The 17,625-nt window shown below is 46.5% G+C and overlaps 1 protein-coding gene across 2 annotated transcripts in view; it reads right to left on the bottom strand.

Annotated features, from left to right (window-relative positions):
- Positions 1-17,625, bottom strand: part of LOC110539040 (serine/threonine-protein kinase LMTK2-like) — a 54,064-nt gene that overhangs the window by 4,385 nt on the left and 32,054 nt on the right. For both annotated transcript variants that reach the window (XM_036941571.1, XM_036941572.1), the window contains exons 7-11: positions 15,670-15,800; positions 10,833-10,917; positions 9,930-10,051; positions 5,975-6,124; positions 2,660-5,735 (exon numbers count right to left, since the gene is read on the bottom strand). In XM_036941571.1, the coding sequence (XP_036797466.1) occupies positions 2,660-5,735; positions 5,975-6,124; positions 9,930-10,051; positions 10,833-10,917; positions 15,670-15,800 (3,564 nt within the window). The remainder of the gene's footprint in view (positions 1-2,659; positions 5,736-5,974; positions 6,125-9,929; positions 10,052-10,832; positions 10,918-15,669; positions 15,801-17,625) is intronic.

Below are 17,625 nucleotides of genomic sequence, written 5' to 3'. Positions count from 1 at the left end.
CACCATAATTGAGAATTTCAATAAGCATTTTTCTACGGCTGGCCATGCTTTCCACCTGGCTACTCCTACCCCGGTCAACAGCACTGCACCCCCCACAACAACTCGCCCAAGCCTTCCCCATTTCTCCTTCTCCCAAATCTGCTCAGCTGATGTTCTGAATGAGCTGCAAAATCTGGACCCCTACAAATCAGCCGGGCTAGACAATCTGGACCCTTTCTTTCTAAAATTATCTGCCAAAATTGTTGCCACCCCTATTACTAGCCTGTTCAACCTCTCTTTCGTGTCGTCTGAGATTCCCAAAGATTGGAAAGCAGCTGCGGTCATCCCCCTCTTCAAAGGGGGTGACACTCTTGACCCAAACTGCTACAGACCTATATCTATCCTACCATGTCTTTCTAAGGTCTTCGAAAGCCAAGTCAACAAACAGATTACCGACCATTTCGAATCTCACCATACCTTCTCTGCTATGCAATCTGGTTTCAGAGCTGGTCATGGGTGCACCTCAGCCACGCTCAAGGTCCTAAATGATATCTTAACCGCCATCGATAAGAAACATTACTGTGCAGCCGTATTCATTGATCTGGCCAAGGCTTTCGACTCTGTCAATCACCACATCCTCATCGGCAGACTCGACAGCCTTGGTTTCTCAAATGATTGCCTCGCCTGGTTCACCAACTACTTCTCTGATAGAGTTCAGTGTGTCAAATCGGAGGGTCTGCTGTCCGGACCTCTGGCAGTCTCTATGGGGGTGCCACAGGGTTCAATTCTTGGACCGACTCTCTTCTCTGTATACATCAATGAGGTCGCTCTTGCTGCTGGTGAGTCTCTGATCCACCTCTACGCAGACGACACCATTCTGTATACTTCTGGCCCTTCTTTGGACACTGTGTTAACAACCCTCCAGGCAAGCTTCAATGCCATACAACTCTCCTTCCGTGGCCTCCAATTGCTCTTAAATACAAGTAAAACTAAATGCATGCTCTTCAACCGATCGCTACCTGTACCTACCCGCCTGTCCAACATTACTACTCTGGACGGCTCTGACTTAGAATACGTGGACAACTACAAATACTTAGGTGTCTGGTTAGACTGTAAACTCTCCTTCCAGACCCATATCAAACATCTCCAATCCAAAGTTAAATCTAGAATTGGCTTCCTATTTCGCAACAAAGCATCCTTCACTCATGCTGCCAAACATACCCTTGTAAAACTGACCATCCTACCAATCCTCGACTTTGGCGATGTCATTTACAAAATAGCCTCCAATACCCTACTCAACAAATTGGATGCAGTCTATCACAGTGCAATCCGTTTTGTCACCAAAGCCCCATATACTACCCACCATTGCGACCTGTACGCTCTCGTTGGCTGGCCCTCGCTTCATACTCGTCGCCAAACCCACTGGCTCCATGTCATCTACAAGACCCTGCTAGGTAAAGTCCCCTCTTATCTCAGCTCGCTGGTCACCATTGCATCTCCCACCTGTAGCACACGCTCCAGCAGGTATATCTCTCTAGTCACCCCCAAAACCAATTCTTTCTTTGGCCGCCTCTCCTTCCAGTTCTCTGCTGCCAATGACTGGAACGAACTACAAAAATCTCTGAAACTGGAAACACTTATCTCCCTCACTAGCTTTAAGCACCAACTGTCAGAGCAGCTCACAGATTACTGCACCTGTACATAGCCCACCTATAATTTAGCCCAAACAACTACCTCTTTCCCTACTGTATTTAATTTATTTATTTTGCTCCTTTCCACCCCCATTATTTTTATTTCTACTTTGCACATTCTCCCATTGCAAATCTACCATTCCAGTGTTTTACTTGCTATATTGTATTTACTTTGCCACCATGGCCTTTTTGCCTTTACCTCCCTTATCTCACCTCATTTGCTCACATCGTATATAGACTTGTTTATACTGTATTATTGACTGTATGTTTGTTTTACTCCATGTGTAACTCTGTGTCGTTGTATGTGTCGAACTGCTTTGCTTTATCTTGGCCAGGTCGCAATTGTAAATGAGAACTTGTTCTCAACTTGCCTACGTGGTTAAATAAAGGTGAAACTAAAAAAAATTAATTAAAAATCTTGAACTTCTTCCATTTTCTAATAATTGCGCCAACACTTGTTGCCTTCTCACCAAGCTGCTTGCCTATTGTCCTGTAGCCAATCCCTGCCTTGTGCAGGTCTACAATTTTAGCCCCGATGTCCTTACACAACTCTCTGGTCTTGGCCATTGTGGAGAGGTTGGAGTCTGTTTGATTGAGTGTGTGGACAGGTGTCTTTTATACAGGTAACACGTTCAAACAGGTGCAGTTAATACAGGTAATGAGTGGAGAACAGCAGGGATTCTTAAAGAAAAACTAACAGGTCTGTGCGAGCCGGAATTCTTACAGGTTGGTAGGTGATCAAATACTTATGTCATGCAATAAAATGCAAATTAATCACTTAAAAATCATACAATGTGATTTTCTGGATTTTTGTTTTAGATTCCGTCTCTCACAGTTGAAGTGTACCTATGATAAAAATTACAGACCTTTAAGTAGGAAAACCTGCAAAATTGGCAGTGTATCAAATATTTGTTCTCCCCACTGTAAATGTTAGATACAAGTGAAACAATGTCTGTGTGCATGCAAAAGGTGACAAGTGGGTACTTTACCTGGTCGAAAAGGAAAACAGTGACATCGTCGAAGAACGACACAGCTCTACTGGCACTGTCTGAATCACTGCCCCCTGATGGCATGGAGGGTTTGGCACTGGGGGTGGCCTTCAGCAGGCTCTTGAGGTTCCGCGCTCTACTGTCATCCGAGACTATAACGGGAACCGGGTGCACCGTGTCGTCCTCGCTGTCCTCACTGGAGCTGTGCAGCCGGTACGCCCGCATGTCATCATCTGAGTCATCGCTGTTATCGTCCTCTTCGTCTGCCTCCCCGCCATCCTCCTGCCCATCAGAGCCGTCCCGCCTGCCCAGGTACCTCCCCTCCATGTCGGGCTCCTTCAACTTGGGGGTGATCTCGCTGGCGTAGGTCCTGGTTAGTTTAGCGTGGACCGGTATGTTCTCAGGAAAAGGTTTTGCTGAGGTAGCAACAGCAGGCAATGGATGCTTTTCCAGGACCTCGGTGGAGGTTCCGCTGGACTCGGAGTGACTGTGAGTCCTGAAGTCAGGGAAGAACTCCAGTGTCCCGGTTTCGTCCACACTGCCGTCGATGGACACAGGTGACGTCTTCTCCCAGTCCTCCTCTGTGGTGAGGATCAGCACAGGGAGACTGGTCCCTTCCAGGGGCTGAGGCTCGGTCTTCTCCACTCCGATATCAACCAGAGCTTCTCGAGCAATGGGAGACTGTGACCCAGCAGAAGACTCTACATGCTCCTCCTCTGTGACTTCAGGAAGAACAGATTGACCTCCAGAAACACAGCCACTGATGTCCACAGTTGGCGAGATGGCTTCTTCAAACTTCTTCTCGGGCTCGGACTCGTTGTCAGAGAAGTAAGCAGAGTCTCTGTAGCTGCCTCCCGTGAAAGATTCCTCGCCATGGGCGATGGACTCTGCCTGCTGGTCCTCACCGTCCTGAGCATCCATCACACTCTCCACCTCCGAGACGATGATTTCAGGGGGAACCAGCATGGTAGCCACTGCTGGCTCCTCCTCCTCTTCCTCTGCCAAACTCAGACCGTTTTCCTCTGAGAAGTGGTCTTTGATGATGGGCTGAGAGTTCCACTCTGGAGACTCCAGGTTCTCTGTCTCGTAGCCGCTGTCGGCTGTTTTGTACGGGGGCTGGAGCTTGTCAGGGGCTGCCGGGGTGTTTAGCTCTTCGACAGACTCCTCCAGCATGTGGCTGTTGTCCAGGGAGTCTGGTGTCTCGGCTGAGTTCTCCACAGTGGGCAGAGTGGTGGAAACACTGTCCTCCAGTAGGCTGTCCTGGCTGATCTGGTCCATGGAAGGACCAGAGACCAGCAGAGAGGACCTGTCGTGCTCGTTGTCATGTTCATGCTCAGAGAGGACGGTGTCCATTTCTGCCTCTGTATCATCTTCAACCAGGTCGCTCAGCAGATCATCACTGGTAAAGCCTTCACTGGTCAGGCCATTGTCGACAGCAATCTCACTGACATAGACTGGGGGAGAGTTTAGCGGGTCATCTGTTGGCTCTTTGATTCCTATGGATTCAACACAGTCATCCTCTGAGGCTCTGAGGCGGTCTTCAAGGCTGAGGTTTTTGGCATCCATGCACAGGGGGTCTGTAGTGGCACTTTCAGAGAGGAGTGTGGGAGACTGGTGGATATTTGCTGAACTAATAACAGGGACCTCAGCCCTCTCAGAGGTAGAGTCAAAAGCAGAGTCCATCATATTAGAGGACTGCTGCAGCAGTTCTCTAATTGGCAGCTGGTTGCTACAGATGTCCTCTGTTACCAGTGTATTTGAAGGCACCAGTGTTTTAGGGTCTGCTAGAGGTTGCAGGAAATCCACAAAACTGGGACTCATAAAGTCAAAAAGTTCCTCCTCTGCTGGGGACATGTTGCTCTCCACAGGTTTTATGGGGATCTCTGCTACATTTATGCCATCTATGGTCTCATCATCATCATCCCAAGAGTTCATTCTGAAACTGTGCTCGGGGATGTGGGTCAGACCAGGTTGAAGGAAGTCCAGTTGTTGACTCCCACTACTTTTCCCTGATAAACCAGAGCCCTCCTTCATCAGGCTCTTCTCTTTGAGGAACATGAAGTTGTCCGCTAGTTTCTCAGTATTCAGTAGCCTCATCACATCCGGGGTTCCCTCCCCCTCTGCCTCCTCTAAAGAGTCCTGGAGGATGACCTCTGAATGGCGCTCCCCTAAAAAAGAATTCCGAAAGCACTTTTCTGTTCCCTGGGCCTGCCCCTCTACAGATTCCACTCTCTGAAAACCATTTCCGTTGAGTTCTGGAAGCTCCATGAAGCCCCTGTTCCAGGATTGGGAGTCCTGTCTGGAGTCTCCTTCGCTGAAGATGTTGGTGTGGTAGGGGCTGTCATGCTCACTGGACGACCAGATGTGGCTGTCCTGGAGGTACGAGTCCTTAGAGTCTATGCTGTGGTGGAAGAAGTCTGCATCGGTGCTGGACTCATCCAAGCGGACGTCTTGGAGGGTGACAAATTTCTGCCTGTCTGAAACTGTGTCTACCTCCGGACCCCTGTTCTCCTCCACGGTGCTCTCCCCCTGCTCCTCCAACTGGATGTAGTACTCGTTTCCATTGGCTGGTTTGTGAGCGTCAAACACGGGAAGGATCCCGGGAATTGCCGAATGGGTGTTCCTGCTGTCGGAGCCCCCCGTCCTGGGGGCTGCGGGGTCTGGAAAGTGGGCCTGAATGTCCTCGCTGGGCACGGGGAAGAACATGCTGTGATAGTTGAGCGTGGTGTCCATGGCCGAGCGTCCATGGCCACTGCTGCTGTCGTAATGGTCGTGCTTGGCCGCTTCCCACACGTACTCGAAGCTCAGGCCACGGCTGGTCTCCGTGACGGTGAGCACCTCGTCCACCTCGGCCCGCAGGGCGTCATCTGCGAACTGCTCCAGAATGGGGTAGGAGGAGTGGCTGACGGTGGTCTGGCGAGTGACAGGGTTGGGCTTGAGGGAGTCCCAGCGCTGCTGGAAGTCGTCCTCCACATCCTTCTGGCCCTGCATACGCAGGTAGGTGAGCAGCCGGTGGATCTCCTCGGCCGTGGCCCGCTTGTCTGGAGTCAGCCAGCAGAACTGTAGCACTTCATACCTGCACAGGGGAGAGAGTTGAGGTATTACCTTTATGGCATGAGCCGAGGCTTTTTAAATACAGTTTGACTTCATAGCAGAACATATCGTTTCAATGTCAAGTATGCAATTCATACACTTCTCTTTATGGTAAAGTATTTAAGTTTTGTAACAATTCAGGAGACACTCCATAAATAACATGTAGTCCAGCTAGATTCAGTTGGTGTCATGTGTAGTATGGTTGGAGAGAGCGGGACTGACCATCTGTCAGAGTAGGGCAGCTCCAGCTGTGGTTTCAACAGTTTGATCTGCTGTTCCCTGATGACGTGGTTCAGGACCTCGCGGTCAGATAGGTGAGGGTAGGGCTGGGCTGCGTTCTCAAACAGCTCCCACAGAGTCACCCCCAAGGCCCTGCAAACACAGGGATCAGAGAAACACTTATGACTGGTGGAGGGATAATTACAACTCACAACCTACTGTACCCATGTGCATGGTGGCAACATGGGTCTGTGATTAAATGCTCAATGAGATGGGGGGGGGGGGGGGTATTTTCATATTGCAGCGTAATAACCATATTCACATCACAATTAATAATGTTCTTAATAAAAATTATCAAAAACAGGTCCCAAAACACAAATATTCCTCGAAGCGAAAGATTACACCGAGTTGCCCCCCACGTTTTATACTCATAACGGCCTCAATTTGTCGGGGCATGGATTCGACAAGTTATCAAAAGGGTTCCACAGTAATGCTGGCCCATGTTGGCTGCATGTCCTTTGGGTGGTAGACTATTCATTATACCCTGATTCTACCGCTTGTCCGTCAAAGTTGGACATTACATTTTTACATCTGAGCTCCTAGAGTGTGCGGCTCTCCTTTATTTTTTGGGTGTTCCACTCCGATAGCCAGGTGTGCGTTTCTTTCGCCTCTAGACCATTCTTGATACACACAGGAAACTGTTGTGTGTGAAAAACCCAGCAGCATTGCAGTTCTTGAAACAAATCAGTGCGCCTGTCACCTACTACCATACCCTGTTCAAAGGCACTTAAATATTTTGCCTTGCCCATTCACCCTCTGAATGGCACACACAATGTCTAATTTGTCTCAAGACGTAGAAATCCTTATTTAACCTGTCTTCCCTTCATCTACACTGATTGAAGTGGACTTAACAGGTGACATCAATAAGGGATCATAGCTTTCACCTGGTCAGTCTCATGGAAAGAGCAGGTGATCTTAATGTTTTGTATAGTCAGTGCATGGGTCAATCCACAACTAGAGTTCCTTTTGCGTCTATTCAAAAATGTCCAAGTTTTCACCATTTCAAAGCCCTAGTTACTTGTTTTCTGAGGATTAATATTTATTTCACGCGATTCATTTCCGTTTGTCATTCATTTTAAGGTGAACCCTGTTATGTGAACTGAACTCTCGTTTTAATATGGTGAAACTATTCCTTTGAAAATAATTGTTCTAAACAAATAGTCAAATCATAGCGTAAAAGCAGCTGAGCTGGTGCTACTCTTTTTGGCCATTATCTGGTGTTTTGTGGTGGAAAACAACGTCTACCCTGTCACCCATAGATAGGCTAGACAATTTCAATGTTTTTGTGAAGCTTGCATTCAATTCCCACTCCGTGTTGCACACAAGCTTCCATCCCCCCGGTCACAAGGGGATTTATGGTCAATTAAAGATCAAACAGTCCACCCTGCTACTTCATTTGTCAGTTACTATGATGTTTTTGTTGAACCTCTATAATAGACCAGGCATTCACAGCTTCCATTTGGAAATGCATTTTGTCCTATTTTCCTGTTAAATAAATATTACATAGATGCTATTTTTTCTCTCTCTCAGGTGGGCTTAATGAGTACAGTGGCAGAAAAATCACTCCCTCTATACAATGGAAATAATTACATATTGTTCAATACTAACTTTGCATAATATTGTAGTCTATAGTGTATATTTATAACCCAAACCATTGGTTTCCAGATATATTAAGAGTAGATGTTACTATTCTGTTTCATCATAATTCACTGTGGTTCCTATTAAGCCGGTTTGCATTGAAACACATGGGGATAATGAGCTAACATTCCTAATATTCAATTAACATATGGTTTTTGTTCAGATTACAGCATCTAGCCATGGTACCTTTATCAAGATTAGAAACAATTAAACCTCTGTACTCTCTCCAAGACATTTGGAGTGGACCGGTAGTCATTGATGCATAGAGAGAAGAATAAGATCAGGGTTGAGGGAAATCAGGCCTACAAGTAGTGGACAAAAAGGCCAACATAAGAGGGACAAGATGATGACTTTTGGGTGGGGGCATATTGTTGACCTTCATTCATCCAGGTGATTCTGTGATTTGGTCCACCAGCTGTCCCTTTGTAATACAACAGTAGAGAGGTAGATTTGAAACCGTCTTCAGACAGACTTTAGGAAAACAAGTTGAACTAATTAACAAGAATAGCAGTACAAGAAATGTGAATCAGTTTTCAGATAAACCAGTGTGTGTGTTATGGTCTTTGTGCATGGATTCTTATCCACAGAGGACCAGTGTGTGTGTTATGGTCTTTGTGCATGGATTATTATCCACAGGGGACCAGTGTGTGTGTTATGGTCTTTGTGCATGGATTCTTATCCACAGAGGACCAGTGTGTGTGTTATGGTCTTTGTGCATGGATTCTTATCCACAGGGGACCAGTGTGTGTGTTATGGTCTTTGTGCATGGATTCTTATCCACAGAGGACCAGTGTGTGTGTTATGGTCTTTGTGCATGGATTCTTATCCACAGAGGACCCGTGTGTGTTATGGTCTTTGTGCATGGATTCTTATCCACAGGGGACCAGTGTGTGTGTTATGGTCTTTGTGCATGGATTCTTATCCACAGAGGACCAGTGTGTGTGTTATGGTCTTTGTGCATGGATTCTTATCCACAGAGGACCAGTGTGTGTGTTATGGTCTTTGTGCATGGATTCTTATCCACAGAGGACCAGTGTGTGTGTTATGGTCTTTGTGCATGGATTCTTATCCACAGAGGACCAGTGTGTGTGTTATGGTCTTTGTGCATGGATTCTTATCCACAGAGGACCAGTGTGTGTGTTATGGTCTTTGTGCATGGATTCTTATCCACAGGGGACCAGTGTGTGTGTTATGGTCTTTGTGCATGGATTCTTATCCACAGAGGACCAGTGTGTGTGCAGGTTTTTGTTCTAACAGAGTATTAACTCCTGATTCAACTCTATGGTTAGTTTATTAGTTGAATCAGCTGTGTACGGGTGGTTGGCAAGAACAAACACTTAGTCCACATTGAGCTCTGTTGATATGATTGGACACCCTCCTGATGAATAGTAATGATCAGTTTATTTTAATAACTTTAGGGGGATTAATATAATACAATTTTACATAAGAAATGTCAGTTTTGAATATTTGGAAATTAATTAAAACTGATAATTTAAGAGGTGGGCTTATAATGGTACATTCAGTAGCCATTAAGCCCAGTCCAAACATAAAAATGAGGAATGTATATTTCATTGTATCTCCACTTTTCCTACGAAGATTAGGGCAGTACATGTTAGAAATGTCTAAACTTAGATGTTGATGGGCTTAATATGTACACTTACCCTACACTACCCAAAATGCACTCTATTGGTGGAATGACCCATATTCTGATAACTAAACATATCCTTATTTAGGGGTATATGTGGTGCTGCAACGAGAGCCTCCTTATGCAACGTTGTGATTTACAGCTGTGACACGGACTGGCACGGAGCCATGAGGTCATAAGGGAGGGGCCAGGAGGGATAGGTTCCAGTGTTGCTGTGCTGCCGAGTGGGAGTGCAGGGTCAGCGTCTTCTTCCCTTTAGAAGTCAGCTAGACTGAGTGCCTGCTAAGATTTACACTCTCAGAGAGAGGCTATCTGGACAGAAGAATCAGAGATAGTCTATCATCTTCAAAGGAGACCCTGACCTACTGCTCAGCAACAGCACACAGGTTGACTCACTGTGTTAATGAATTTATTTTATTCAACACAGTGAAGCACAATGCCCAGGAGGCTGCTGAGGGGAGGATGGCTCATAATAATGTCTGGAATGGAATCAACTACACAGACACCATGTGTTTGAGGCCATTAAATGTATTCTGTTCCAGCCATTACTATGAGCCTGTCCTCCCCATTGAAGGTGTCACCTAAATTGCACAGTGACCAGGTGGAGGTACCTACCACACATTGCCAGGCTTGGTCTGGTCCAGAGTGATCACGCCCCCATGGCGCTCCCCCACCAGCTCCGGGGCCATCCAGCGCAGGGGCGCCGACTCGTCGTCCTCTGTGATGATGTAATCCTCCTGTGACATGAGAGAGGGACAGAGTCAAGCATGGGGCATCCATGTAATTACATGCAGAACACATAAGTGTAATTTAATAGGATGTCCATCTCAGAATAGTTCTACAAACAACCAGTAGGCTCACATTCACCTTTTTTCCCCATTCAATTCAGTGATGTGTTTTGCCAAGGCTTCTTTCGGAGAAGCATTTGGATGTTTGGTTTCCTTCAGTTCTAACCCACATTACTGTGCTTTGAGTTGTTTTCAGAGTTCCTACGTACTTAATCAAGCTCATAAATACAGCCAAAACACGTCTGGCCACACTTGTTGACCGTGCTAAATAGAGAGCTCAACATTATTTGAGGAATGCAGCGGGCGGAGCTAGCCTTATCGACAGTCAGGCCAGGGACAAACGCAGTAGGGAGTTACACTTTGGTATAACAGTCTTAATGCTTCACAGAGTTCTGCCAGACTGGGGTCAAAGGCTGTATATAAACCCCCTACTGGAAAGCACTTATCCTCCCCTTAATAAACCACTTTTACACTATTGTGTTGACTACACGGACTAGGCCTTATACTACTGTACAGTACTGGCTTTGACATCCTTTGAAACTTTGGTGGATGTGTAAGCTCTCTGTTCAGCTGGGCTCAGCATTGTGAAAAGGGTTATAGGTTAATGAACCTATACTGAAACTATTGTAACAGCACACATACAGATGCCACCTCCTTCTGTCACCTGAAAATAAAACAAAATCCCCCTGATTCCATTTGAAGGAAAACAGGATGGAAAGTTCCCTGGTACCTTGTATCTGTAGGGGCCGATGCCATAGTCTCCCACTTTGACCGTCAGGTCTGCAGTCAGATAGCAGTTCCTCAGGGCTAAGTCACTGAGAAAAGAGGGAGAAACCGATTAAAGAAGATTAAAAAACATGAGGATTTACAGAGTTTATTGTGTGTTCAATATGGTTTGGTGTGGTCATAGAACGATTGAGTTCAATACAATCTGGTGTGATCATAGAACGGTTGAGTTCAATACAATCTGGTGTGGTCATAGAACGGTTGAGTTCAATACAATCTGGTGTGGTCATAGAACGGTTGAGTTCAATACAATCTGGTGTGGTCATAGAACGGTTGAGTTCAATACGGTCTGGTGTGGTCATAGAACGGTTGAGTTCAATACGGTCTGGTGTGGTCATAGAACGGTTGAGTTCAATACAATCTGGTGTGGTCATAGAACGGTTGAGTTCAATACGGTCTGGTGTGGTCATAGAACGGTTGAGTTCAATTTCAATCTGGTGTGGTCATAGAACGGTTGAGTTCAATACGGTCTGGTGTGGTCATAGAACGGTTGAGTTCAATACGGTCTGGTGTGGTCATACAACGGTTGAGTTCAATCTGGTGTGGTCATAGACCGGTTGAGTTCAATCTGGTGTGGTCATAGACCGGTTGAGTTCAATCTGGTGTGGTCATAGAACGGTTGAGTTCAATCTGGTGTGGTCATAGAACGGTTGAGTTCAATACGGTCTGGTCATAGAACGGTTGAGTTCAATCTGGTGTGGTCATAGAACGGTGAATGGATCACAGGGCTGCAAATAATAGGCAGTTGGTCCAGTTGTTCTGGTGCCAACCCACAGGTCCAGTTGAGTCTACCAGCACTACATCCAACAAATAGCTCTCATTTGTTCCCTCTGAACTAGGGTTGGGCGATACTTGGGGAGAACTCTTCTACGACACACTACACCAAATATTGCGATATCTGATATAATCGTTTTGCGTCGTTAATGACTAAAATCACTCCAGACTGTGCAATTTGTGCTTATTTACAATATTAGTCGCATTCTCATTAAATAATATTTGTGTGGCGAAGAAATAAGACTTAATTAATTTAGACTTTCTTTTCAACATATTGCAAAGACTAACTGATTAAACTGCACAGTTTAGATTTGTAAAGTTCAAATTAAATATAGTCTTGCGCATCACAATATATCAATGTCATCATATATCAGCCCAACCCAAGTTTGAACACAAGTAAGCGGTTTGGGATAAACACTGCAGTTCACACAGCTGTAGTCTCTGAAGAGAAAACAATACTCTGAACCTTATCTTGTTCATTGCTGCAGGAGACATTTAGATTGGCTCTGTGCTGCTGCAGGAGACATTTAGATTGGCTCTGTGCTGCTGCAGGAGACATTTAGATTGGCTCTGTGCTGCTGCAGGAGACATTTAGATTGGCTCTGTGCTGCTGCAGGAGACATTTAGATTGGCTCTGTGCTGCTGCAGGAGACATTTAGATTGGCTCTGTGCTGCTGCAGGAGACATTTAGATTGGCTCTGTGCTGCTGCAGGAGACATTTAGATTGGCTCTGTGCTGCTGCAGGAGACATTTAGATTGGCTCTGTGCTGCTGCAGGAGACATTTAGATTGGCTCTGTGCTGCTGCAGGAGACATTTAGATTGGCTCTGTGCTGCTGCAGGAGACATTTAGATTGGCTCTGTGCTGCTGCAGGAGACATTTAGATTGGCTCTGTGCTGCTGCAGGAGACATTTAGATTGGCTCTGTGCTGCTGCAGGAGACATTTAGATTGGCTCTGTGCTGCTGCAGGAGACATTTAGATTGGCTCTGTGCTGCTGCAGGAGACATTTAGATTGGCTCTGTGCTGCTGCAGGAGACATTTAGATTGGCTCTGTGCTGCTGCAGGAGACATTTAGATTGGCTCTGTGCTGCTGCAGGAGACATTTAGATTGGCTCTGTGCTGCTGCAGGAGACATTTAGATTGGCTCTGTGCTGCTGCAGGAGACATTTAGATTGGCTCTGTGCTGCTCTCATGTGATCATGCAATGGAAATAAATAATTGAAAGGGTGGCATATACAGTCAGTTGCCAGTTTATTAGGTACACCCATCGAGTACCGGGTCAGACCTCCCTGTAGCCATGAAGGGATGTACCTGGTCAGCAACAATGTTGAGATACGCTGTGGTATTCAAATGTTGCTCAATTGGTATTCAGGGACCTAACGTGTCAGGAAAACATTCCCCACACCATTACACCACCAGCCTGTGCCAGGATGGGGCCATGGACTCATGCTGCTTATGCCAAATCCAGGATTCGTCAGACCAGGCAATGTTTTTCCATTCATCAAATTGTCCAGTCTTGGTGGTTTAGTGTTAACGAGACTCTTCTTGTTTTTAGCTGATAGGAGTGGAACTCGGTGTGGTCATCTGCTGCAATAGCCCATCCATGACAAGGACTGACGAGTGGTACGTTCCAAGATGCCGCTCTGCACATCACTGTTGTACTGCGCCGTTATTTGCCTGTTTGTGGCCCGCCTGTTAGCTTGCACGACTCTTGCCATTCTCCTTCGACCCCTCTCATCAACTAGCTGTTTTCACCCACAGGACTGCATGGTTGTTTTGGTCACACCTTTCTCGTAAACCGTAGACACTGTCGTGCATGAAAAGCCCAGGAGGCCAGCTGTTTCTGAGGTACTGAAACCGACACGGCTGGCACCGACGATCTTACCATGCTCAAAGTCACTTAGGTCACTAGTTTCGCCTATTCTAACATTTAATTGAACAGTAACTGAATGCCTTGATGCCGGTCTGCCTGCTTTATATAGCAAGCCACGGCCAGTATTTTTGGGGTGGTGTACCTAATAAACGGTCCACAGTATATTTTCATGCCTTAAATACACTGTACAGGCCTATGACAGGATGACATAATATCCCAGTGACAAATTTTGAATAATTATATTTTCCTCACCGTAATATGATTAAATGCCATGTCTCAGGTGATTAAGGACCCCTTCAACCTGACTCTAAATCCAACCACCACAGACCCAGGTCAGGGCAGGGCCAGACAAAGACTGGACTCTTGAGTGGCTTTAGACCCAAAAACATTTGGACTTATATCTTGCATCACTAGAGGAAACCTCATCCAGTTGCTTCTGTTCCGCCCCTAGTAACAAAATCACTGATGCTGGAGCTTTTCCCCACTCACTCATACAGCACCAGGATATTGTTCCCAGGGAAGAACACTCACAGGTGGGCAGTGAGGCGGGGTGGACAGGGGAGGGCGATAATGGGGGACAGGGCTGTCTGAGTGGACAGATGGTATCTCATTCAGACTGGGACCCTCATGGAGGGAGAGGCTCTGGTTTCCCCTTGGCCCAAGAAACATTTCACCACCAACCCGTTCCAAGCGCGTCTCTTTTACCCCGTCTATCCGTGGACATCGCTGACACTAGTGGTCTGTGCTCGTACACCCCGAGAGCTACTGTCAGGCCCACTGAAACATCGGCAAGATAAATTGAGAGATATTTTAAACCTCTTCTGTCCTGGATGTTCCCTGCTGTTGGCGAACACAGTGCATTACAGTACTACTGGAAGATCAGGGAGAGAGAATCAGATTCAAAGTCGTATCCCTACAAGGCAAATGGCATGGGGGCAGTTTGGTGCAGACACATCAGCAGATTCTTAACCTCTGACAGAAAATCCATATAGTTCAGAGACCTAGCGAGTTAAAAACAAAGACCTTACAACAACAAAAAAGGAGATCAACTGATTTTGCTCATTTTTTTCAAGTCAAGTGAAACTATCATTTGCGTAAAATGACCAAATGAATTCAAATATGTGCTGGATGCTATGGTTGTCACACTGGTCGAAAAACTGGGGAACACAGTTCCCTCTCCTCTACTGCCCCATATGCTATTTCTCCCCAGGGTTGTTATGTAATGTCAGTCAGAGTGGTTCTCCTGGACCGCCATGACAGCTCGTTGTCTTATTGCTGTGGCCACCCCGTCACAATAACACGCTGGGCTCAGACCACAGACCCTAAGCCTTGGCTATAGTTTCAGTTCACACCACTGCCACCGTCCCAGAAGGCTTTGTGGCACAGTGCTAGCCACAGCCCCGTGTCAGGTACTTTGTGGGCGGGGCATCACACCTTGGTAGTAAATCAACTTTGCAACCCAACCAAAAGAAAAGCGGTGCACTATTTTTTATTATGACTGTCATTACGACCCTGTTAACGGTGGAATCTCGTACTTGGGCTCCTTTTGAGTTGTAACACAGGATAATAAATGGCCAACATGAGGCTATCCATTTACACGCAAACAGCAGAATCATCATATCCCTCTGACAGGCTGATAGTTGACACTGTGGCAATGCGTGGGAGCTGGGTAATTGGAGCCCTTTGGGTTTATTCTGAGCATGCAAAACAGAGCATGTGGATGCGCTGAGCGGAGCCTACATGTCCTGCACTGCCGGGTAAAACGTTCAACCAAACAGGCCCTTGCAGCACTCTCCTTTTTGGACAGGCCCAGTGTCCCTGTTTTAGGATTGGCTCAGTGTTGGCTTGGGAGTAGGAGTACGTATCCATAAGAGAAAGTTGCCATGAGGGAGGCCAAAACCACATATTTCATTTGATAGAGACAGACACATTAATATCACTTGTCTGATACTATCGTAACTCAACATTTTTAAGTTGGAAGATGTAAAAACAGACAGTACTACTCAAAATGTTTGATGAAGTCTTAATTCCTTGAAACACGACTGTCGTTTGACATCTGAAGGCTGTGCCCTTAGCTAAAGCCGTGTCTAGTTGTGACTGACTGGTGTAAACGGAGCCAGAGCAGAAGTGCTACCTGTGCAGGAAGTTGTGTTTGTGGAGGTGGGTGACGCCAGCAGCGATTTCACAGGCCATCTTCTGCAGCTGCAGCAGCTCAGCATTTCGGAACATCCAATCCTGCTGAGACAGGTAGCTCCGGAGGTCCCCCTGAAATGGAGACACATGCACAGGATAACACCTGTGTACTAGTTTCAATGCCAAAAACAGAATTTGCTTAGTCCTTATTTTAATATAAAATGGCACACAGAAACATCACAACTTGAAGCTCCTGTAATATGGACTTGAGTGACTATCTGAAGGTGCATTGTAAGCAGTCATCCACACAGGGGCAGTAGACTCCCTCCAACTGCATAGCTCTCTCCAGCCCAGCAAGGTTTTACTGCTGATGGGGGAGTAGAACCAAATAAGGGCCCAGTTGTTTAATACACCTAGGTCTATATGCTGTGTCACAGCAATTTTAAAATACAAAATCCGGCCAGTGGGGTGGATCGACTCTTGCCGAATGGCCAGGTCACGTTTCTGGGCACACGGTCAAAAGCTCCGTTTGGGGGGAGAGGAGGTGAACGGGGCAGGCCAGAGGTGTGTGAGAACAACGAGTCCCACAGTCTGGGGAAATAGGTTGAGGGTGGCAAAATTAATTCCCACCCCTCAGATGTTGGGGAGGGCAGCTGAGGCTGATGCCAGAATGTAACTAACCACCAACCCACCAGAGACCTCTGATTGTAGTGGTACAAACCGTCACTGTGGGTTAGGCCGAGGTGGCATGAGTGCAAGGCATTCATCTGTCAGTTTAGATCAGTAACGTTGGGATAATGAGTGAGTTGTTGGATTCACTGACAAGGCTCCTCCTGAGGTAATAGGGGCTTGCCTCGTACTATTGTGTCAACAGTGGCTGTGGTTCACACCCTGCAGGCAACTCAAAGCTCTGAGAACTGCCGTGAAAGGCTTGCATTCTCACCTACATCTCTCAACATAGTGCATCCTCCTTTTAAAGGACAAAGCCTTCACAACACATTGTTAAGACTTTTACCATTAAAATAAAAAAGTGTTGTGAAAAACAAACGACGGAAAGAACATTGAGCAAAGACCACCATCGTTGATTGACTGTATTTTAACCCAATGACCACTGATCGTCTTGAAATCTAGCTGGGTAGATAGCCAATGAGCTGAGGTAAACGGCAATATGCAATGGTTATGTGTTGGAAGACCAACCACAATAGCCACACCCTTATTTTGACACTGCGCCACTAATCCAGGATGGAATTTCACTGAAGGGGGCATTATAATGTATCATTACAAAGGACTTTAGCTACACACACCCTCTGCTACTTTGTCATTTATCCTACAAATACGAGGAACAGTAGAGGCCCCAATATGGAGCCCTGTGGAACACCACATGATATCCCTCTAGCCCCCAGGTGGTCCTTCACCAGGATCCATTCTGATCAGTCCCTTATACAAAGCCAGTCAGATCAACTGGGTCCTTGACAAGGATAGGATCTACTCCAATAAGGTCCTTCTATACACAACCAGTCAGTGAAAAGGGCTGCAGGCCCAAGTATGTATGGGGATCAGGTCCACCACGGTGGGGGAGCTCTGGAGAAGGTGACTGCTGTGTCACCCGGAGCTAAGAGGACTCCTGTGGAATGTGGTAGTGAAAACACAGCCACTCTGCGGGGTCAAACGATATACAGGCAGCTTTCGGTAAAACTGTCAATCCACACGACTCAAGGTAATGGATCAGCCGTGTTTACTCAGCGCTCTCTGTGCCCTTACTGACTACAAGCAGCTTAGACCAGACTACTGACGGAACCACCATAACTCTTGTTATTGTCTTTCTGGAAGATCCACTTGCGGCCAAGTTTCAGCCTCCTGGCAGAGGCAACCAGGTTTTTGACAAATATATCCTGGTACTGGGTAAAGTTCATGATGCCGTTGAGTGTTGAGCTTAACAAGGGACCCCAGGAACAGT

The sequence above is a fragment of the Oncorhynchus mykiss genome, chromosome 13 (genome assembly GCF_013265735.2).
Source record: "Oncorhynchus mykiss isolate Arlee chromosome 13, USDA_OmykA_1.1, whole genome shotgun sequence".
Taxonomy (NCBI): domain Eukaryota; kingdom Metazoa; phylum Chordata; class Actinopteri; order Salmoniformes; family Salmonidae; genus Oncorhynchus; species Oncorhynchus mykiss.
The sequence above is the reverse complement of the archived record's forward strand: the minus strand, read 5'-3'. Positions and strand labels throughout refer to the sequence as shown.